The sequence below is a fragment of the Mesoplodon mirus genome (assembly GCF_964341445.2).
Source record: "Mesoplodon mirus genome assembly, chromosome: 19".
In the NCBI taxonomy this organism is placed as follows: Eukaryota; Metazoa; Chordata; class Mammalia; order Artiodactyla; family Ziphiidae; genus Mesoplodon; species Mesoplodon mirus.
In genome coordinates, this window is record NC_138995.1 from 57,094,338 (window position 1) to 57,117,678 (window position 23,341).

A 23,341-nucleotide genomic window follows, 5' to 3' on the forward strand; every position below is an offset into this window, starting at 1 on the left:
GGGCAAAGACACTCTGTGGGGTCTCATTTTTTATAAGGGCACTAACCCCATTCGTAAGGGTTTCATCCTGACCTCATCACTTCCCAAAGGCCCCACCTCCAAACACCATTGCATTGGGCGACTAGGTTTCAACATTTAAATTTTGAGGTGACACAGTCTACAGCAGTTAGAGGGCTCCCGTTTCTCATCCCTAGAAGCCAGCCCAGTTGTCCTGAGTTCATCACTGGCCTCTTCTGTGATCTGTGCGGGGGGCAGGACCATGCCTGTGTGGGCCACCTGTGTCCTTAAAGGCCGAGACTGGCCCGGAGCCAGAGCTCAGGAACTGTGGAATGCAGTCGTCAGCCGCTAAGGGAAGCTGAAGCTGTTGGGAGGCACCATTCCCACAGTGTCATCATGAATGTCACCCTGGGACTGGCCACTGAGAAGAGACCCTGGTTTCAAGGTTTCACCCCCGCCCTGTCATTTCTGGGACAAGGGATGGTGGGGGCAGCACGGAGAAACAAGACCCACAGGCTTTTTAAAATAACTGCATCCTTTAATGGCAGTAATACAATTATTGGATTAAGAGACCACAGGAGAAAGGGCAGGTGATGTTTCTGGAAGACAGATATGGAGTACAAAAAGGGGTTGGAATAGAGTCATGCGACGATCATTGTAAAAATACAGTACGTTATATACATATTTGCACCATCAACTTTCAACTCTGAAATAGTATTTACACTTTTGTTACAATCCTGGTTAGAGAACAATTTTTCTTTAAAAGCTCAGCCTGATGGCAAATGAAAATTTCGGGTGAATTCATAGTCCCATGAGGTTCTTAGGCTGAATATTCCAAGAGGAGGGTTCCAGCTTCTATTTCATCCACAGATTTCAGTTTTAAAAAAGTATTTAATTTTGCTTTTATAAAAAAAATTCTCAGAGGAGGGAAAAAAAAACCCAACCACAGCCACACTGTGTATTCTTTCTTATTTTACAAACACTAAGGGCTGCAGCCCTCTGCTTCAAGGCCAACACTGGTGGCTGAAGAAAAACCTCACTGATGATTGTTTAAAACAAAATAAAAAGACACAAAGACAAACCAAACCAACCTGATCATGGCGCACTGCCTCTCCCGCCCTTGCTTCCGGCCCCAAACTCAATGACTATTTCTCTTCTGGGGCAGGGCGTTTGGTATTGAACCCTCTTTAACCTCCTACCCCGAGGAGGTGGGAGGGGGAACCCTTTGGCTGGGACACCACGTTTCCTCATTATTAGTAAGAAAGAGTCAGGGCTCTTAAGCGAGGTGGCTGAGACGGTGGGATGAGGAGGAAAAAGGCGGGAGACGGCTGGCAAGTACCGGCACACAGGCGGGAGGGAGCCCCGGCCGCACAGGCCTCGCCCGGTTCCCCTCAGGCCACGTCCACGGGGTGGACCTCCTCTGGGGCTCTGTGGACAGGATGGGACCTCAGCCAGGGTCTTGGGGGAGGTCGGGGGGAGCCTGGGCAGGCATCTATGCTCCCTTCCCGGCTCAGCCGGATGAGGAGAGGAGGATACAGGCTTTGGGTCCCACGGCCCCTGCCCACAGTGGGGGGTCCCAGTCCCTCTCCTGGAGAGGGCCCCGCAGCCCACACCCTGCCCTGGCTAGTCTCCCACCGTGTCCTCAGGCCCCCTCCCGGAAGTATCCACAAATCCAACTCTGTACACGCCTCGAACCCATGCACCTGTCGGCTTGGAAGAAAACCAAACACACCAAAACCACGGGCCCTAAAAATATGGTGCAAGGAGGTGTGAAGAAAGCGGAGAAAGCAAAACACTTTGCCGAGAACCACCCAGGGATCCCTCCGTCAGGAGACTGATGGCGTGGCCGTGCCATGGATCCTTGAGCTGTCCCCAGAGGGCCGGGGCCGGCTCACTGGGCGCTTTGCCTTCTGAGCCCAGGACAGAGCCCAGCACGGGGGGGAAGGCACGGCCGGGACACGACAGGACGGGACGGGCTGACGGAAAGCGCACGCTCCGCCTCTCGCAGGCAGCTCCTGGCCACAGCAGCCTCGCCGACTCCAGGTCCACTTCTCACCCGGAGTCTCCTGTCGCAGGCTGGAGGGCGCTGGTTTGCTCTGGGATGAACTCTGGACGGAGGGTGGCAGGGAGTTCCACCCAGGTGGAACAGCAGTGGACAAGGCTTTGCTTCTCCCGCCCAGGCAGCTTCCGAAGGCTCTTTTCCTTCTGTCTTGACACTTTCTCACTTCCGCTGGCCCCTGAAGCGGGTCATCATGGCCTGCACACTGCAGAGGAGACGCAGAAATGCCTAGACCTGCTTCCATGCGGGTCCTGCCCACCATCTCGGCTCCGTCTCTTCTTGCTCATGCACCACAGGGTGAGCAGCGCTCAGTGCCTTCTCGACGCCTGCTGTTCCCTTTGTCCTGGTGGGGGGGTAGGATGGGGGGAGGGGCCAAGCTTTGCCCAGAAAACCCACCAGACCCCCAGCCACCAAACTGGGGCCCCAGCCTTTAAGGAGTCCCTGAAAAATCAGGCCTGGCCAGGCCAGGAGGAGTGCCAGCTGAGGCTGAGGCCCAGGGGACTCGCAACTGTACACATGCACATGTAGGTTTTCTTGACGGGAGCCTAGGAGCCCCGCAGCACTGACCAGAAGTTAAAGATGGTTATATACAATTCATGTTTCAAAGAAAGTACTACTTTTAAAAAAAAAGGGGGGGGGGAGAAAAGAAAAAAGAATAGGACAAAAGAAAAGAAAGAGCACCCAGACCCCCTCCCCCCTCCCCCCAAGTCCCCAGCTCTGGTTGCTGCCCTTAAATATTGCCCTGGGAAGGGAGGGGTGCAGGGAGCGCTCGACTCCGGCTTAACACTACTGGCAAAAGGGGGAGGCGGTGGGGTCAAAGCCTTTAAAAACATCTTTCAGGGACCCAGCGTCCTGCTCACCCTCTTGGGCCGGGCTGTTGCCAGCAAATGGGCTTCCGGAGCCCGTCTTGGGTGCCTGTTTCACGGTCCCGAAGAGGGTGGGCACCGGGAGGTTGTGCACGCCGGGCTGGGGCGGGGCGCCCTCTGCTGGCGGGGCGCCCGTGGCGGCGGCGGGGGCCGCAGCGGCCTTGGGCCGGGGCCGGTTGTAACTGTTGTACCTGTCTGTGGCCGTGGCTGCGGCCCCATCTGCCCCGGACTTCCCCGATTCGGGCTGCTCCAGGGCGGACTTGCGCACAAACGGGGGCTCCTTGGCCTTGGCAGCGGAGCTCTTGCCGTTGCCCTCAGGGCCCCTGGGCTGGGTGCCGGCATCAGCGGCCGGCTCTGCAGCTTTGCCACCCGTGCTGGGAGTCCTGGGGTCATAGAGGCTGATGCCGCTCAGCACGCTGCTCTGCCCACTCCCGCTGCCCTGGCCCAGGCCGCCGGCTGCCAGCACGCGGGGGTCGTAAGGGGCGGTGGCTGGCGGGGAGGACTCCCCACTGGGGCTGGCAGCTGGAGAGGGAGCTTCGGTGGGGCCAGGCTTGGCTGCCCGGGAGGAGGCAGCAGGGTCTGCTGGTTTCTGCAGCCGGGGGTCAGTGGGTGTCTTCCGCACTCGGGGGTCACTGGGCTTATCACCGGGGCCAGGGGCCGCCGAGGGGCCAGTGGCATTGACAGTCTTGAGGATGCGAGAGAGGAGCTCAAAGTCAGGCAGGCTGGAGCCAGATGTGCTGGGATCTGCAGAGGTGCCTGGGCGCTGCCGGGGGTTGGGGGGGCCCGAGGTGGTGGTGCGGTGCAGCCTGGGATCCAGGGCAGGCATGGACTGCAGGGCCGCGGGGACGGGGGGCACTGCATCCTGCTTGGGGATGGGCAGGGGGATCAGGTCCTCAGGGTTCCAGAGCACAGTGCGGGCAAAGCTCGGCTTGCTCAGGGTCACATCCTTCTTGATGTGGCTGAACTGCTGCAGCTGTGAGCGCGGGTCCCGCAGTGGGTGCCCAGGGAGGGGGTCCAGGGGAATGTTCACAGCCTTCTCCCGAAGGGCCCGTTCCCCTTCCTCCTCTTCTGCAGGGGGTGGCCCAGACCCCTTGGAGCCACTGGGTCCTGCGGGGCTGGAATGAAGGCCGCCTTCGGGCTTCGGGGTGGACAGGGAGCGAGCCAGTCGAGGGTCAGAGGGTCCTGTGTCACCTGGGCCTGAACTGCTGGAAGCCTCGGCGTGGCGGCTAAGTCTGGGGTCCCGGCTGAGGCGGGGGTCAGCCAGCCGCCCTCCCGTGGGGTGTCCCTTCTGGAGGCGGGGGTCCCCCAGCCCACTGCTGCTCAGCTCCCCGATGGAAGCCTGGGGTCGGCTAGACGTCTGCTGCCTCAGGGTCTTCAGGATGGAGGTGACGCTGCTCCCACCCTCATCCTCATCACTTGAGTACCAGTTTCCAGTGTCACCTGAGAAAAAGCAGAAAGGAGCAGGGAGAGGGTGAGTGGCCACCACATCCACCACCAGCCCTCTTGGACCCCATGGCAGCCCACTCCCCTGACTCTTACCTCTCAGAACCTCAGTTTCTCCTCTCTTACAACACCCCATCCCCACCACAGGATGCCACGAAGAGCCAGTGAGCTCAGGCAGGCCAAGCACCGAGCTTGGCAGGTCTCTGGCTATCGTTTATGGACCTTTCCCTGCGTACCGGCACCATTCTAAGTGCTTTGTCTTATTTGTCACAAACACCCAGGATATAGCGTTATCATCACGCCCATTTGACAGATGAGAAAAACAGAGGCACAGACAGTGCCATAAGATAGGGGGCGGAGCCAGGGTTGAGCTCAGACTCGGAGCCCAGGGCTCTGCCGTCACCTCCTCACCTCCTGGGCAGGTTCAGGCCCAGCATGGCAGGCCTGGCTCTGGTGCCTGTGAGCAGCTACTGCTGCCTTGGCTCTCACTGCGCTTGGGGCTCACAGACACGTGCCTCCCAGGCCCCTCAAGACGTTCCCGCGACCCAGGGCAGGGCAGTCACCAGCTGATAAGAGGCGGGGCCAGGTGGGCAGACTCAGAAGCTAGCCCATGTCCAACTTTCTAGGCAGGTGCAACCAGAGCCCCTAGGGGAGGGGGCTGTCCCCTGTTCTCACTGTCCCACTTGCTCCTCGGCTCTGGTCAGGGCCACCCATGGCCTCTGGCTTCAGGTTCTAGATACCGTTTTTGTCCACCCCCTTTCACCCTGGGGTGGACACCATCAGGTCACTGCACGGCACCTGAGACTTGGCAGCTGTGCCTGTGATTATTACTGGTTTATGTCGATGACTAGTTCTCATCTGTTGGCTTCCCAAGAACATGGTCTGGGGAAAGGGGGACTGAGAATCTCCCTACAGCCTCCTCTGTAAGGGTGCAGGGGGTGAACCCTATTGCCTGCTGTCTCCTGTAGGGACCAGCCCACCTCCCTCCCCGATGGGATCAGGGTCTCTCCCGAACCCCATGACACAGAAGGGCAGCCCCGACGTCTAACTTTCTCAGGGACATGCAGCGGCCCCAGCAGCTTCACAGCCCTGGGCAGGGGTCCTCCCCGGCCACAGGTCCCTTTCTGACACAAAACCCGACCTAGGTGCTCCCCACCTCTGCCCTGCGCGGCGGCCCGGGGGGCTGCGCCCGTCAGGGAAGCCCCCGCCCCTGGGGAGGACACGTGCCTTCCTCACTCTCCCGGTCCTGCTTGCTGCGCTCAGCCAGCCTCCTCGCTCTCTCCTCCTCCTCCTGCTGCTTCTGCTGGATCCTCAGGTACAGGGCCCTCTGGGCCGAGGGCAGGAAGTCGGGGACAGCGGCGCCCGGCTTCGGCCGGCCTGGGGGCCCCCCCTCAGGGAGGCTGTCGGGCTCCAGAGGGCGCTCGGGGAAGAGGGGCTCCCCCGGCCCCCCCGGCAGCTCGTCGTAGCGCCCGTAGTCCTCTGTGGCAGGGAAGAACCGAGGGCTCATGTCGGGAAGGGCCTCACGGCACCAACTCCGACCCACCCGTGCCCTTAATTGGAAAACCACCCCCTGATGGCGATGGGTGAGAATGTGTAGCCCGTCCCTTCCTACCCTCCCCAGGAGGGGCCCCGCGGAAAGCCCAGCAACAGAGGACGGAGCAGCCAGTGGGGGCGGGGAGGGTCCCACCTAGGATGCAGCCACTGAGAACGGGGCTCACGGTGAGGTTTAGTGACATGGGCAAATGCTCATGAGGTGAAAACAGGACGGAATGTCATATGGATGTTTGTAAAACACAAAGAAAAGGCTTGAAAAGACAGACAGAAAACAGTCCCTCTGGGGATGAGAACAGGAGAGAGGGGCTGAGGGATCTTTCACTTTTTACTCCACACATTTCTGATCTGTTTTAATTACTCTTGATGAGCATTAATTTTATGATTTCTTTAAATAAATAATCAATAAGGAAAAACACACCCTAATCTCTCAGTAAGCTCAGAATATGAGTTCAACCATGGTAAACAAAGACTAGTAAAGAAGAGAAGAAAATATACCACAATGTTGCTATGGCTACATGTCAACCCAGAGGCTGACTGGTGATTCCTCCTCGTCCTCCCTTTATGGGTTCCTAACTCCACAAACGTTTATGAGCGGGACGGGGTGGGGGGTGTTTCTCCCACACAGCATCTAGGAAGCACAAGGCGGAAGGGCTTGCCTTCATTCCTGAAGGGCGGGCAGGCGCCCGGCACTAGCCACCTCCCTTCACAAATGCTACCCAAGTCAGAGCCAAAGACGAGGGGAACACCGTGGGCACATCTTCAACAACACGCCTGGAGACTAGTGTGTGTGTGCGCGCGCGTGTGTGGGTCGGAGACAAAATCCAGTTAGCACTGTCCCACAGAACGAACGTTCTGCAACGATGAAATCTCCCCTGTCTGCACCGTGTGAGCAGTTGAAGAACATTTGCACCCCTACTGAGCAGCCAAAATGTGGCCAGCACTACCAAGAAAGTGAATCTGTAACTTAAACTGAACTTTCAGGATTAAAGTGATTAAATCTGCAAATACGTCACACACAAAGTGTATAAAGCATAAAGTGAAAGGTCACTTTCTTCTAGCCCCTGAACTTCATAACATGTGAACTTGATGGGCGAGTCTGCTCTGAGCCACACCCTGGCTCCGAGTTGGGGACACTCCTTAAACAACGGTCCCACCCAGTCCCCCCTGCATGGAATTCAAGAGTGAATTACCTGACGGTTCTGTTATTTTCAATATATTGAAAACAACTGAATAGTACTAAAAAGGTAGATTTCATGATATGGGCATTAGAGTGAATTACTCCAGAGATACCAACTGTTATCAGCTTGACAGACTTTCGGGTTTTCTTCCCCACCCAGACCTTTTCCATGCACGTTTCATACACGTTCTTTAAAGGGGGAGGAAGCCCCCTGAGGTCGCCTGCTTTTCTCACTGGAGAATATGTCACTCCCCTGGCTCCCTGCCCCAAACACCTGCTCTCATGCCTCTCAACACTACTGAGATGCCAAAGATGCTCACACTGACCTCCAGCCTGCTCAGCTTCCTGACGTCTGCGCGGCTGTCAAATGGGCCCCTCATGCTTACTGTGGCCAAAGCAGCAGTGCTGCCCTGCCCCAACCTGGCTCGGCATGAACACCCAGAGCGACTCTGCCCCGCAGCTGGCATCCCCATCCGCCCCTGCCGCCCCGTCACATTGGTCCTATGGCTCCACCTCTAAACCTAGCCCTGCTGCTCCCTGTCCTCTCCCGGCTGCCACCCACCTCACCTCTGCCCAGGGCGACTCAAGGGCAGCCCACAAGCTTCCAAGATTCCCCTCCGGCCCCTACTAGCATCCATCGCCCTTGCGTTCCTCCACTATCCCCGTCACTCTTCCACCGAGTCCACCTCGCCATGGCCCGCAGGGTCCTGTGTGCTGGGACTTCTCTCCCCCGTCCTATCTTGCCAAGCCACATGGACACCTTTGTTTTCCACAAACAAGGTGACTGGCTGAGGCCTCCGTACCTGCTGCAGCTGTCACATAAGCCAAGCCCACGACTCCCTCCCAGCCTTCACCTCTCAGACAGGCCTCTGCTGGCTGTGACGCACCCAGCCGGCCCGGCCTCCACCCGTCACCCTCACACGGTGCCCCATTTCACCGCCAGCAATGACCAATGCCGAAATGAGCTGACGCCCTTGTTTACACACTTCCTGTCGGTTTCCCTCCACTCAAAGGCAGTTAAGGCAAGGACTATGTGCTTTGCTTGCTCTGACCCCACGCCTAGAAGCACGCCTGGCCCCTGGCAGCAATGACACATCTCGTCCTTCTGAGGGCTGCACACCACCTCCTATTGATGCGGCACTGTCGTCCAAGCACCCGACTGTCGGACGTTTAGTTTGTTACCAACACATGTTCTCGTTTTGTAAGAAAGGAAGGAAAGGAGGAAGGAAGATGGTCAGCCTTGGGGACAGAACAAGCAGAGTCGCAAGGGAGCTCCAAGACAAGAACCATCCCGGAAGGAGGCCGCTTTGGTTGAGGGCACCTCAGCCTTGAGGTTCCACGCCATTCCACACCCATCCCTCTAACTTCCCAAGCTCCCACTTCACACACACCAAGCAAAACTTACAGAAATTAAATAAGTTATAGTGATGGTGATCATAACACTCCTCCTGGACTCAACAGGGTAGTGAATCCCACATCACTGAAAACGTTCAACCACTCACGGGACAGAGATGGAGTTGGATTCATGTTTTCAAAGACTCAGACCAAGGAAGAAAAACCAAATCTTCCTGACTACATTCCACTGTGCATACCCCGGCAGCCCCGGCTGGCCCCCACCCTGAGCCCTGCATACCTGCGTCCCCAATGAGTCCTGGCTCCATCTCCATGCCCTCTTGCTGCTGGTAAAAGTTTTCATAGAAGTTCTGGGCTGGTGGGATGGGGGGCATCATTCCAGAATGTGGGGAGTCTCCAGGACCATAGGGCATCATTGGAGGGCCGCCAGGTCCCATGGGCGGGCCAGGATTCATGCCAGGGCCCATTGGCATGTCGGGGTGCATGTCCGGATGCATGTCAGGGTGCATGTCCGGGTGCATGTCGGGATGCATGTCAGGATGCATCGGGGCCCCCATCGGCCCCGGGGGTCCCATGTTGGGCCCGGGGCCCATCGGCCCTGGGGGTCCTCCGGGTCCAGGGAACCTGGAAGGAGAAAATGGTGCCCATGAGAGGGGCTGCAGAGGAAGGGTGGCAGCCACATCCCTGAGGAGACACAGAGGCCTGCTCATGGTTGAGCAACAGAGGGCTCCAGACCAGGCCTCTGAGGGCTTTGGAGAGAGGCAGGATGCTGGCCTGGTTAGGTTCCAGGCCACAGGGCCCGGCACAGAGGAGCCTGGCTGAGCCCAGAACAGCCCCCAGGCACTCACCTCACACCCAGTTTCTCCGCCAGCTGTCCTGTGGGCCGCACCACGATCTCAAACAAGGAGGGGATCTTCTTGTTGTACATGTCCTGCTGCTGCTGCAGCTGCTGCGGGGACAGCGGCTCGTGCACGGGCATGGGCAGCTGAGGGGGGCCGGGGGGCGGGGGCGGGGGTGGGGGCGGGGGCGGGGGGCCACCCTGCATGGGCCGGCCATTCGGAGAGGTCGGGGCCGGGGGCCCAGGTGGGCGGGGCGGGGTGGGCAGGAGGCCCACGCCAGGGGGTGGTTTGGGCAGGGGGTTGATGCCCTGCTTCTTCAGCTCCTCAACCTCCTTCTCGTCCTCGGCGCCCGCCTCTGCGTCATCAGCCAACATCTGCGGGCCAGGAAGGACGAAACAGTGAGAGTCAGGACAGGGGAGGAGGCGGGTTGGAATGCACTCCTCCAGGGCTGAGAGCCGAATTTGCTGAGGATAACTCTTCAATACCCTGAGGGCCTTATAGCAGTGGTCCCCAACCCCCGGGGCCACGGACTGGTACTGGTCTGTGGCCTGTTAGGAACCGGGCCACACAGTAGGAGGTGAGCAGCGGGCAAGCAAAGCAAAGCTTCGTCAGTATTTACAGCAGCTCCCCGTTGCTTGCATTTCTGCCTGAGCTCCGCCTCCTGTCAGATCAGCGGGGGCATTAGATTCTCATAGGAGCTCGAACCCTACTGTGAACCGCACATGCAAGGGACCTAGGCTGTGCGTTCCTTATGAGACTCTAACGTCTGATGATCTGAGGTGGAGCTGAGGCGGTGACGCTAGCGCTGGGGAGCGGCTGCAGATACAGATTATCATTAGCAGAGAGGTCTGACTGCACAGAGACCATAATAAATCAGTTGTTTACAGACTCATATCAAAACCCTATCAGTGAGTGGCAAGTGACAATTAAGCTGCATCTTACGGAGTAGACTAGACGTAAGCAACACACTTTGGGTGTCACTGTCTCCCATCACCCCCAGATGGGACCATCTAGTTGCAGGAAAACAAGCTCAGGGTTCCCACTGATTCTGCATTACGGTGAGTTGTATAATTATTTCATTATATATTACAATGTAATAATAACAGAAATAAAGTGCACAATAAATGCAACGCGCTTGAATCACCCTGAAACCATCCCCCATCCCCAACCGGGTCCATGGAAAAACTGTCTTCCACAACACCGGTCCCTGATGCCAAAAAGGTTGAGGACCTCTGCCTTACAGCATAAGGCCAATGACCACAAAGCCTCTCTGGCACAAAAGTCATCGCCCCATACCACTGCCGCATCCCTTCTCGGTGAAGAGCTGACAGGGAAGCCATTCTTATTTGGCAGCAAAATACATGCAACATACCATGTACTATTTCACCATTTTCAAGTGGACAATTCAAGGACGTTGAGTACATTCGCGATGTTGTGTAACCACCAATCTCTATCTAGTTCTAACACCACCGAAGAAGACTCCACACCCATTAAGCAGTCACTCCCCATGCCCTGCTCCCTCCCAGCCCCTGGCAACCACCTACTTTCTGTCTCTATGGATTTGTCTATTCTGGACATTTCATAGAAACGAAATCCTATAATATCGTGGCCTTTCGTGACTGGCTTCTTTCACTTACCATGACATTTTCAAGGTTCACTCATGTTGTAGCTGTACCATCTATTTTATCTATTTCATGGCTGATTAACAGTTCATTGTTCTGGGCTTCCCTGATGGTGCAGTGGTTAATCCGCCTGCCAATGCAGGGGACATGGGTTCAAGCCCTGGTCCGGGAAGATCCCACATGCCATGGAGCAACTAAGCCCATACACCACAACTACTGAGCCTGTGCTCTAGAGCCCGCGCACCACAACTGAGCCCTCACGCCTAGAGCCCGTGCTCCACAACAAAAGAAGCCACCGCAATGAGAAGCCCGCGCACTACAATGAAGAGTAGCCCCTGCTCACCGCAACTAGAGAAAGCCCACGCACAGCAATGAAGACCCAACGCAGCCAAAAATAAATAAAATTAAATTTATAAAAAAAAAAAGTTCATTGTTCTGTTTGAATTTTAAGGGCCCCTCACCACACTTGCAATCAAAACCCAATCACTTACGAGGACCCACAGGGCCTGACAGCAGGGCTGGGTGTCTGGGGAGGACTTCACAGCACCCTGGAAGCTTCATTTCCTTCTATGGTGTGAGGACTCCTCCACCCTAAGCACCCAGCTCTGTTTCAGTTCTGCGGACAGCTAAGCTCTTTCCCCAGCAGGGTCCTGGCCTGGACCAGGCCTCTCCCCAGGCATTCGTTTTCCCCTCCATTTTTAATGTATGGCTCCGTGTCCCCCAATTGCTGGGGTCTCTTATTAAAGGTCAACTCAAGAGTGACTGGCCAGGTCTCCTGTATTTACGACTGGAACACCATTAGCTCCCTTGAAAGCACTGCCCAAGCTTTGTGAGATTTTACATTTAGTTGTATCTTTGTTTATTCCTGGCCCGATGACTACCAACTCCACAAGGGCAAGACCCGCAGGGCCCACCATAAGGCCTGTTACAGGGTAGGTGGACAATTCCAAAGTCTGGATTCAAGCAGAACGTCTCACCAATTAGGATCCTGGGCAGATGTTAACACTGCAGGCCTACCTGCTTCTCTTGGAAGGCCAGCTTGCAATGCTGGCCTTTGGCTGGTACCTGGGAACCTGGATTTCGAGAGGGTTCCCAGGATTCCCTGACTGCTAAGAGGGGCTCCCTGTGTCTAGACCACTTGCACAAACAGTATGCTTTCTGTGGAACACCCCTTTTCCTTCTGGGAGTCCGGGATTTTGGTACGTGCCAGGCAGAGGCTGGCTCACTGGCACTCGCACTCCGGTCACAGAGCCAAAGCCCTGCACCGCTAGCTCCTTTCAATGGCAACGAAATGCCCTCAGGTGTAGGCAAAGCCTAAGGAGGAGGTTATACCTCATTAAACAGGAACAAACCTGACCACAGCTTCCTCCCTGCCCAGGGAGGGGATGCCGTGGTCCAGCCACCAAGTGCGCCACACTCCCCTCGCCGCCGAGACTAGGGTCACACATCTCTGTACCGCTCAGCACTCGGGAACACCCAGCCAATGGCCCCTGCGCGGGGGACAGAGGCTGAGGTGATCCTTCCACTGCCATCCCCGGCCCCGCACGGTGCTCAGCACACAGGGCCACACAAGGAATTCAATGACCAAACGAGCTGAAGCACTGGCCCACAAGACAGCCCCTACGAGCGTATCTCCGGTCCTCAGGCAAGGCGGGCCCCCTCTCTCTCACACTCACCTTCCTGGGTCCTGTCACTTCCGCTTCCCCACTGTGCCCCGCAATCGGGGCTTCCACACCCATTCCACGCTGGAGAGAAGTCTCACCTCACGGCGGGCTCCCACTCCAGGACTTCGCCCCCCTCACCCCTCACGCAGATCCCACAACACCCCAACGAGGACTCCCGCGCAGGACACAGCCAGCTCCCTGCACTTATCTCTTTACCCGCCACCCACACTAGGCCGCAAGTGCTGCCTCAAAAGCAAGGGCTGAATCGCATCAGAGCCCAGAACATTGATGCATAAGATACATAGGAGGTGTCAACACCCCACCCCCACCCTGAGAAGCTGAACCCAAACCATCCAGGCAGTCCTTTGGCACATCTATCCCTAGAGACTCCCACGCGCCCCTTCCTGGGCCTCTCTGCAGCAAGGAGCTCCCTCACACCACCCAACCAGGGCCTTGCTGGGTCCCATAACCTCCCCCGCCAGGACTGATTCTGAATGATTCTCAGGTTTCCAAAAGTCAAAGGCATCCTCTCAATGGAAAAGGACGGCCACACCTGTGGATACACATAGACATGTGGGCCAAGGTTCATGGGCCAAGGAAATAAGAAATAAGCTCATGTCCATTTGTTAAACATTCTAAGCTTTGGGAACTCCCCGGTGGTCCTGTGGTTAAGACTCTGGGCTTCCACTGCAGGGGACGTGGGTTCGATCCCTGGTTGGGGAACTAAGATCCTACAGGCGAACTAAGATCCTGTACGGCGTGGACAAAAAAAGAAAAAAAAATCTAAGCTTTTGCCCCAAACTGATAACAAATCAAATGTTCTTCAACTGGTGACTAGATAAACAATCTCAGATCATCCACACGGTGGAGTACTACTCAAAAACAAACAGTGATGAACTATCAATACTTGCAACAATGTGGATGAATTTCAAACACCTTATGCAGGATGAAAGACGGCAGATTCAAAAGGCTATTATAGGGCTTCCCTGGTGGCGCAGTGGTTAAGAATCCGCCTGCCAATGCAGGGGACACGGGTTCGAGACCTTGTCCGGAAAGATCCCACATGCCGCAGAGCAACTAAGCCCGTGCGCCACAACTACTGAGCCTGCACTCTAGAGCCCACGAGCCACAACCACTGAAGCCTGCACGCCTAGAGCCTGTGCTCTGCAACAAGAGAAGCCACCGCAATGAGAAGCCCACGCACCACAACGAAGAGTAGCCCCCGCTCGCCACAACCAGAGAAATCCCACGCACAGCAACGAAGACCCAACAAAGTGAACAATTAAAAAAATAAATTTATAAAAAACCAAAAAACAAAAGGCTATATAAACCGCCCACATGTTTAGAAGCTACATACCATACGTCTATTTATATGACTTTCTTGAAAAGGCAAACTACAGGGACAGAAAACAGATCAGTGGTTTCCAGGGGCTGGAGATGGAAGAGGCACTGATTACAAAAGGGGAGGGGTTTTGGGGGGTGAAAGAATGAATTTCCTCTACCTAGACTGTGAGGTGGTCACATGACTCTCTGTGTTTGTCAAAATTCACAGAACTAGGGAAAATTCCCTGGTGGTCCAGTGGTTAGAGCTCTGCGCTTCCACTGCAGGGTGCATGGGTTCAATCCCTGGTTGGGGAACTAAGATCCTGCATGATGCCCAGCACAGCCAAAAAAATAAAAAAATAACAGAACTAAACAGGGACACTTTTTTTTTTTTAGACTGGATACAAACTATACCTTGACAAACCTGACTATAAAACAGTATATGTATAAAACAGTAACTGAAGGATTTAATGGTAAAGAACCATAATGTATGCAACTTATTTTCAAATGGCTCAAGGAAAAAAAATAAACGAGAGCAAAGTGATAAAGCAAATAGGGCAAAATAATGCTGACAGAGGAACCTAGGCGGAGGGGATTCTCTGCGTTATTCTTGCCACTCACTCTCACGTTTCAGTCACTGACAGCCCCAAAGGCAGGCACGTCTCAAACCTAGAGTGGGTGGTTGGAAGCTGATGTATCTGGACAGACAGAAATGTCACCAAGAAGCAAGAAAATAAAGCTGAAGAAAAGGGTGGAAGCAAGAGCACAGACATTTCAGGAGAGGAGGATGAAGGCCCTGTCCTAAGTGGCACCACAGCTTGGACCCAAGGGCTGCCCAAGGGCCTCAGGCCCCAGCCCTAGTTGATCAAGCTGCCACTCTGTCCAGGAGAGAAGGAAATGGCTGACCCCACACGTTTATCAGGGTTACTCTGGGCCCATTGTAAAGGTTTAAGTTTTACATTCTGACCACCCAAATTCAATTCTGGAATGGTTTTTCCAGGTTCAACACTCATTTTTAACCTACTGAGACTTGACTTTAGATAGGGGATGTTACTGATACTCTCAAAATGTTTGTGGCCAGAAATGGAAATGTGCCACCTTGATTTGCTTTGAGTTTTTTTTTGCGGTACGCGGGCCTCTCACTGCTGTGGCCTCTCCCGTTGCGGAGCACAGGCTCCAGACGCACAGCCTCAGTGGCCATGGCTCACAGGCCCAGCCGCTCCACGGCATGTGGGATCTCCCCGGACCGGGGCACGAACCCGTTTCCCCTGCATCGGCAGGTGGACTCCCAACTACTGTGCCACCAGGGAAGCCCTGCTTTGAGTTTTTATTAGGGTGTCTAGAGCTGTGCTGTCCGATATAGTGGTCACTGGCCATGTGTGGCTACTGGGTGCCTGAAACGGGGCTATAAGTAGAAAATAAACACTAGATTCCTCAGACTTAGTACCAAAAAAACAAAAAACCCCCAAAATATCGTAATTATTTCATCACTTATTACCTGCTGAAGTGGTACTTTGGACATGGATATACTGAGTTAAATAAGATATATACTGGTGACACTAATTTCACCTCTTTTTACTTTTTTAATGTGGCTACTAAAAAATTTAAATTTGCGGCTCTGTGGTGTTCCTACCGGACAGCACTGGTCTAGAGAGCAAACTCTGAGCCACCAGCAGGGGGCAGTCCGCAGTCAGAGATTGCTTAGTTCTTCAAATGAGAAATGAAGCCGCCATGACTTTTCCCACTCCTTACCCTGTGAATGACTCACAGATTCTAGACAGCTACCAGTTACAAAACCCTATTCCTAGGATAACAGGCCAAAGGGCCCGGCAAAGATGAGAACTTTCTCCACAAATGCTCTCCCAATGAGGAGTGGACGTTCTCTTGCTTTGCTTGTGCAGGGCTTCCCCTCAACCCCTCAGGCAGCCCCGGCCTGCATGGGTGGATTCCTGAACCTGGCTGAGGCACAGATTCCTTCTATTCTCAAAAAACAGCCAATCTCCTTAAACTTTCTGGGAACCAGAGAGAAGGCAGCAAAGCCTTTATGTGAAAGGACACGTGTTCTCGCACCCATTCACCCAGTGATGGATGTCAGGAAATCAAGGACAGGAACCGGGGGCCCCAAAGTCCTCAGCCTGACTCCTCAGGGAGAACAACAGACATGAGGATGAGTTTCAAATGTCATCTGGCTGGTAAGGAAGCCCCGATACCTCACTGGAGGAAGTCTCCCCATCGTGAGAGCCTCCAATTGCCCCATACTTTCTCTACTACATAAAAGAATCCTTAAGACTTGGAAAGAAACGTTTGACCCTTCCATCAAAACAGAACCCATCCAGGGACTTCCCTGGTGGCACAGTGGTTAACAATCTGCCTGCCAATGCAGGGGACACGGGTTCAAGCCCTGGTCTGGGAAGATCCCACGTGCCGCAGAGCAACTAAGCCCGTGCGCCACAACTACTGAGCCTGCGCTCTAGAGCCCAGGCACCACAACTACTGAAGCCCGCGTGCCTAGAGCCCGTGCTCCGCAAAAAAGAGAAGCCACCGCAATGAGAAGCCCGCGCACTGCAACTAAGAGTAGCCCCTGCTCACTGCAACTAGAGAAAGCCCACGCACAGCAATGAAGACCCAGCACAGCCAAAAATAAAAAAAATAGTAACTTAAAAAAATAATTAAAAAACAGGGGCTTCCCTGGTGGCACAGTGGTTGAGAGTCCGCCTGCCGATGCAGGGGACACGGGTTCGTGCCCCGGTCCGGGAAGATTCCACATGCCGCGGAGCGGCTGGGCCCGTGAGCCATGGCCTCTGAGCCTGCGCGTCCGGAGCCTGTGCTCCGTAATGGGAGAGGCCACAACAGTGAGAGGCCCGCGTAAGGCAAAAAATAAATAAATAAATAAATAAATAATTAAAAAACAAAACCCATCCGAAGTCTCACCTCCTCTTTGTATACCACGGGCTCTCTCTAAAGGACAGTTAAGAAATCACAAGGTATGTTTGGAGACACACCACGCAACATTCCTTTTAGGGAGCCGCCCCTCCAGGGAAAACCATCCCGGCCGGAGAGAAGACACACGTGTGATCACCTCAATTCTCCCTGCAGAGAATACAGTCCCCATTTCCTCCTCAACATGGCCCAGCTCCAATCAACGCAACTGGGGATTCTGGTCCTGCACAAAGGCCAGACAGGCGGGCTGCAGTGCCAGGCCCGTGGCAGGCGCACCTCCTGGTCCCCATTAGCTACGGCTGCTGTCAGCCTGGACATTACCTTGTCCAAGAGCTCTCTGGTCTCCTCGGTCAGGGGGTCGTGAGAGAACATGCAGTCATCGCCGTTGATGCAGTTCCCGGTCGTGTGGTACAACTTACACGGAAAATCACGTTCACGGCAAGTTAAGGCAAATGCCTCACCTCATGAAACCCACCCAAGGACAGAATCCAAGCCCCTTTGTTTTAGAGACAAGGAAACTGAGGCCCAGAGAGGCGAAGTGACTGGCTCAGAGCTGCACAGCAGGTTGGCAGCTGACCCAAGATGAGACCCTGGTTCTCGACACCCCTACTCTGTAGTGCTTCCCGCCCCACCACGCTGGCCTTGAGGCTGTGTCCTCAGATCCTCACTCAACAGGAAGAGGGGAAAAGTTCAATGATTTGCCCATGGTTACACAGCCATTTGAAAAATCTCAGAAAGATAACAGGCAATGGTATAAGCCAGTCTTGAGAGTACCCTTGACCCCTGAACAACATGGGGGTTAGGGGCGCCAACTCAGTCAAAATATCTGAGTATAGGGCCTCCCTGGTGGCGCAGTGGTTGAGAGTCCGCCTGCCGATGCAGGGGATACGGGTTCGTGCCCCGGTCTGGGAGGATCCCATATGCCGCGGAGCGGCTGGGCCCGTGGGCCATGGCCGCTGGGCCTGCGCGTCCGGAGCCTGTGCTCCGCAACGGGGGAGGCCACAACAGTGAGAGGCCCGCATACCGCAAAAACAAAAACAAAAACAAAAAAAAACAAAAAAAAATATCTGAGTATTTTATGATCTGTCCTCCATACCCTCAGTTCTGCATCTGTGGATCCAACCAACCACAGATCGTGTAGTACTGCAGTATTTACTACTGAAAACAAAACAATCTCTGAGTGGACCTGCAGAGTTCAAACCCATGTTGTTCAAGGGTCAACTGTATATGTAAAGGGAACACATAACGTGTGTGCCTCCGTTTAGTCATCTGCAGACTAGGAAGAGCAGACCCATCACAGGGCAGATGTGAGGGTTAAGAGATGGATGCGCAAAGCTCTTGGCACGGTACTGGCACGCGGAGCGAAAGTGTGGTGAAGACCAGCTGTTATTACCAGTAAGGAGAAAAGGAGCTCTGTACCCTCAACCAGATCAAACGTGGGCACCAAAGGATATCATGCATATAGGGGCAGTTCTCGGCTCTGGCACAAAATCCGGTGATGTAAAACTTGCACAGTTCTCGCTTCTTTGGTAGCTCGATGTCATGGCTAAAATTACAGTGGTCTCCCTGGAAGAGAAGCAGTGAAAAGGTAAGCTGTTTGCAAAAGGAAGTACTGCTCTGTCACTGCTGAAGCACACAGGGACCAACGACAGAAACAAACCCCCACCCCGATCCCAGAAAGGGCAGGAGGCCCAGGAAAGGCAGACACATAAATGCAGTTTCCCACCAACCTGAAACTTCTGCCACAGTGTGTGGCCCTTTCTCTTGCTCCTGCCTCCCTCCCCCATGTCCTCAGTCCTCCCGGCTCCATTCTGCTGCCTTTCACTGCTGCTTTCTAACTCTTCCTCCTCCTGCCTTCGCCTCTCTTACTCACTTACTGTTTGCTGCATAACAGCCAGTATCCAGTTTCATGCTTCTTCCTTTCTAACAGAAACCTAATTTCTTTTTTTTTTTTTTTTTTTTTTCTTTTTTTGCGGTATGCGGGCCTCTCACTGTTGTGGCCTCCCCCGTTGCGGAGCACAGGCTCCGGATGCGCAGGCCCAGCGGCCATGGCTCACGGGCCCAGCCGCTCCGCGGCATATGGGATCCTCCCAGACCGGGGCACGAACCCGTATCCCCTGCATCGGCAGGCGGACTCTCAACCACTTGCGCCACCAGGGAGGCCCCAGAAACCTAATTTCTAACAAAACCCCAAACTCCCCAGGGAAGACAATACTGCCCTGATTTTTTAAAAAAATCCCTTCACACAGTTTTCTTCCTCCTAGCCCTTGGATGTGATGCCTGGAGGCACAGCAGCCATTAAGTAACCATGAGGACAAAAGCCACACGCTTAAAGATGCCAGAATAAAAAGTAGGAAGGAATTTGGGTCCCCCATGGTGCCATTGACAACTGTACCAGTCCTGTAATGCCCCCGCGCCCCCGCCCCAGACTTTTTTTTTTTTGGCCACACCACGCGGCATGCAGGATCTTAGTTCACCAACCAGGGATCAAACCCGTGCCAGCCGCAGTGGAAGTGCAGAGTCCTAATCACTGGACCACCAGGGAATTCCCAAACTATTCTGAGAGACAAACGTCTATGTGTTTAAGCCAGTGGAGTTGAGTTTTCTGCTATTTGTAGTCAAATTGTACAATCCAAACAAAACAACATCCAAGTAAACTGAAAAGAGAAACTGTTCTATACCCGTTCACCCATTCTCTTAGGAATAGCTACTCTTTTTTGTTTATATATATTTCAAGTTTCTAAAAATAATATGAATTGCAACTATAATAAGGACTATTTTACACACAAACACACCTTTGTTTGAAACACAATAATATTTTTTCCTAAGACAGGTACACAGGTGCAGTACTCCCTGGGTACTTGCTTGCCAATATCTGCCTGCTGCCTGTATACCTGAATAAAAAGCTGCCTGGTTGAACTAACACTGGATTATACTTGTTTCCTTCAGAACTTTCAGGTCATTGGCCCATCTTCTGGCATTATACTCTGCTGTGAAGGTCAAGGCTGACCTCATTGACCACCTTTTCTGTCTGGATGCCTTAATGATTCCCTCTCCGACACTGAAGTTCAGTAACTCACCCAGGATATGTTACATCTTTGCACGAGCATCAATTCTAACAAAACGTTTGAGGCCATATGGATTGGGTAAAAATTTTGGCCAAAAAAAATCCTCCCAAACCAAAAAAACCCAGATGTGTCACCAATCTTGTCCTGGCTCTTCAGTCACTCTGAGGAGTAAACTAAGTCTTCCAGGCCTTCCAGGCATCTCTCAGACAATCACTCCAAGCCCACCAGAACACTGCCCCCAGTGAGTGTGGCCTCCAGAACATTCCCAGAGGCCCATGTGTCCCTGCTCTGGGCACCCTGGTACTACTGGAACTGGCCCCTTACCCATGTGCACCGCCCTTCCACGAAGTATTTGCAGATGACTTTGCCTTTCTTGTCGGACTGCTGGTGGGGCTTGTCATGGTCACCCCTCCGGTAGCTTCCACCGCCGTCCTGTTAGGAACACAGAGTGTGACTATAAAGGGGAATGAAGAGGAAGGGTAGGGAGGGGAATGAAGAGGAAGGGTAGGGAGGGGCCTGTGCAGGCCAGGTGGAGACGGACTCTGAGGGAGGGAAAGGGAGACAGGCTGGCTGGCAGGGATGAGCACGCCCCCGTGTAACAGGAGTGCTGACCAGCAGCTTCCATCCAGCACCGAACTCTGTGGGGTATGAGCCCCGGAGCGTGGAGCGTGGGCAGCTGAGGACTCGCGCGCCACACACCTGTGCGGGAGCACATTCATTGCAAGAAGAGGCGGCACGAGCCTTCCTGGAAAACTTTCCAGGGCTAACTCAGGGACTCAGAGAACAGGTGACTGCAGGTGCTACAAAGATATGGTTTTAAAAACAGAGGGTCTCACCAGCAGCGCAACCCCCATGAGAGATAATTAGTGCTGACAGGCCCTACGGGGAATGGCTGATGGGAGCAGGGGGACAGGACCAGCCTCGGAGGATAACTCATTAAAGAAAAAAAAAATTTCAAGAAGAAGCCTTGAGTAAACACATCAGATGAGAACGAAGAGCTGACTTACGCCCATGTCGTCATCGTAGAAGTCCTCGTCGTCGTTCATTCCACCCTTGTTCATCCCTCCTCGGCTGCCACCTCGACCGCGGCCCCGGCCCATCCCTTTCCCTCGACCTCGGGAACCCCGGCCACGGCCTCGACTTAGCCCTGCAGAAGAGAGAAATGGCGTTAACCTGAGGCCTCTCTCCAGGACCCGAGGCCAGCAGCTGCCAGAGGAGCCCCGCTGACTCGCCCCTCGTGGCCCCGCCCACCTCGTCCTCGGCCATCCTTGGACCGGCGGTACTGGTTCAGCTCCTTGGAATAGTCGTCATAGTCCTCATCTCCCATCGGCTCCTCACTTTCTCCGTACTGGAATTCCGGAGGGAAGAGAAACAGGAAAGTGTCACTTGGCGAACAATGTCCTAAACTATATACTCCACCCCTTTCTGCCTTTTTGTACACTCGGGACAATGTCAAACTCAGAAGAGCAAGTGAGCAACCCAGTGACTCACACCTGTGCCCCCTCTTCACATGCCACAGCCTAAGCGGTGGCTGGTCCTAGTCCTTTTGCCCTCGCAGCCTTCACTCTTAGGACTCCCAGCCCACTGGGCAGCTCCCAAAGGACAGCTGTGCAGCTAGAACAAGGGGCAGCGTGGCAAGGTCTCGGGCAGGGACCGAACAGTGAGTGTGTAGTTCTCCTCACGTGCACACGCGTTTGTGTGTGTGTACGAGGTAACTACACAGGCACCCGACTGCGAAGGCATTAAGTGCTTCGAGAGTACCCTCGGGAACCCTGTCTTCAGGGATGGGAACTAAGGTGCTCGCTGAGAGAGCGGTGAGATGAAGATGTTCTTGACAGCTCACCCTTTGGTACTTTTTCTATTCTGAACCATAGGAAGGTTTTCTCTATTCCAAATAATAAATGAACATTTCTAAACACATAAACCCGCCATCTGATGTTTTCTTTCCACCTTAGTCTTACAGACTTAGTCTTGCAGCTCACCAGCCACCTGCCCCCACTCCCACCCCCAACCCCAAGCTGGAGAAAGCCTTACTTCCATATCCTCTTCATAGAAGTCCTCTTCGTCCTCTGGGTGGTCTCCTCCCACGGAGCCTCTGCCTCTGCCTCGGCTGCCCCTGCCCATGCCTCGGCCTCGAGACCCTCCGCGGCTTCCACGGCCTCGGTAGCCCCTGCCACGGCCTCGGTTGCCTGCATGGTGATTCAGACAGTGAGTGTCTGAGCAAGCAGGACCCACCAGCAGAAGAGAAGTTAACCCACTGACTACCCAAGGTCAATCATTTCCTCCTCCTCCTCCTGTTCTAAGAAGCCTTCCTGGCTGCTCTAGGCTGATTCATGGTCCCTAGGCCCCTGGACAGGGGTAGCTGAGCACCGTGGACACACGCCTGCTGTAGCACTCACTACACTACCCTGACCGAGGCGCTGTCCAACACAGAGGCACCAGTCACGTGTGGCTACTGAGTACCTGAAATGTGGCTGGCTGAACTAAGAAATACTGTGAGTATAAAGTGCACACTGAATTTCAAAGACTTAGTTAAAAAAGAGAGAAAGAGAGAATATAAAATATCACATGTCTATTTTGATTACGCGTTGAAGTGAGATTTGGAATGTGTTTATAAAATGTGTTGTTAAAATTAATTTCATGTTTCCCTTTACTTTTCTTTTTTTTTTTTTTAATCTTTATTGGAGTATAATTGCTTTATAATCCTTTTACTTTTCTAATGTGACCACTAGGAAATCTGTAATTGCATGGTGGCTTGCATTGTATTTCTATTGGACAGGCTAGTCCAGAATCTCCCCAAAGAGCAGGGCCTATCTAGGGAGGAGTCTAAGAAAGACCGCCAAAAGCAAGAATGACCAGCCACTCAAACAACAAGCTGGGCCTCAAGCAGGGCTAAGAACTGCTGGGCTGGAAACTTCTGGAAGCACTCTGGGGCTGGGAAATATCACTGGCAGGAGATGGTTCCAAGAGGCCGGGCTGGGTCGCTGTGCTCTGCCCTCCCCCACCATCCTCCGAACTGCCACAGGTTCAAGGTTCAGAGGTGTGGCAGTCCCGTGGCTGCAGTCACACTTTGTCAGGTGATGGGAGATGGGAAGCTGGGGGAGGAGGCGCCAGCTGTCAGTTACCATCCCCAGGGGTGCGAGCTGTTCCTTCTATATCTCTTCACAGCTGACCAGGAAGTGAATTTAAAAAACAACCCTTCAGGGACTTCCCTGGTGGTCCAGTGGTTAGGACTCGGCGCGGGGTGTGGCCAAAAAAAAAAAAAAACACCACCACCACCTTGAGCCGTAGCAGTCTTTCCTTGCCTCACGCCAGTCTGGCTCCATCCCAACCACGGCTTCAGCACTGGACCCTCTTCTCACGTGGCAGAACTCCGGTCCCCTGTGCTTGGGATGGAGCTCCCTGCCTGTCTCCTTCTATGCTTATCTCAGCCCTG

General features: G+C 54.2%; 1 protein-coding gene across 11 annotated transcripts in view; it reads right to left on the reverse strand.

Annotated features, from left to right (window-relative positions):
* Positions 1 to 514: 514 nt before the first annotated feature.
* Positions 515 to 23,341, reverse strand: part of ZC3H4 (zinc finger CCCH-type containing 4) — a 43,780-nt gene continuing 20,953 nt past the window's right edge. For 7 of the 11 annotated variants that reach the window (XM_082605929.1, XM_082605933.1, XM_082605934.1 and 4 more), the window contains 10 exons: positions 21,940 to 22,094; positions 21,157 to 21,253; positions 20,913 to 21,052; positions 20,230 to 20,337; positions 18,292 to 18,403; positions 17,159 to 17,268; positions 9,298 to 9,662; positions 8,730 to 9,073; positions 5,593 to 5,844; positions 515 to 4,362 (listed from right to left, as the gene is read on the reverse strand). In XM_082605929.1, coding sequence (XP_082462055.1) covers positions 2,843 to 4,362; positions 5,593 to 5,844; positions 8,730 to 9,073; positions 9,298 to 9,662; positions 17,159 to 17,268; positions 18,292 to 18,403; positions 20,230 to 20,337; positions 20,913 to 21,052; positions 21,157 to 21,253; positions 21,940 to 22,094 — 3,203 coding nt within the window. In that variant the 3' untranslated portion in view covers positions 515 to 2,842. The remainder of the gene's footprint in view (positions 4,363 to 5,592; positions 5,845 to 8,729; positions 9,074 to 9,297; positions 9,663 to 17,158; positions 17,269 to 18,291; positions 18,404 to 20,229; positions 20,338 to 20,912; positions 21,053 to 21,156; positions 21,254 to 21,939; positions 22,095 to 23,341) is intronic. The other 4 variants (XM_082605935.1, XM_082605930.1, XM_082605931.1 and 1 more) reach the window with 2 other exon arrangements.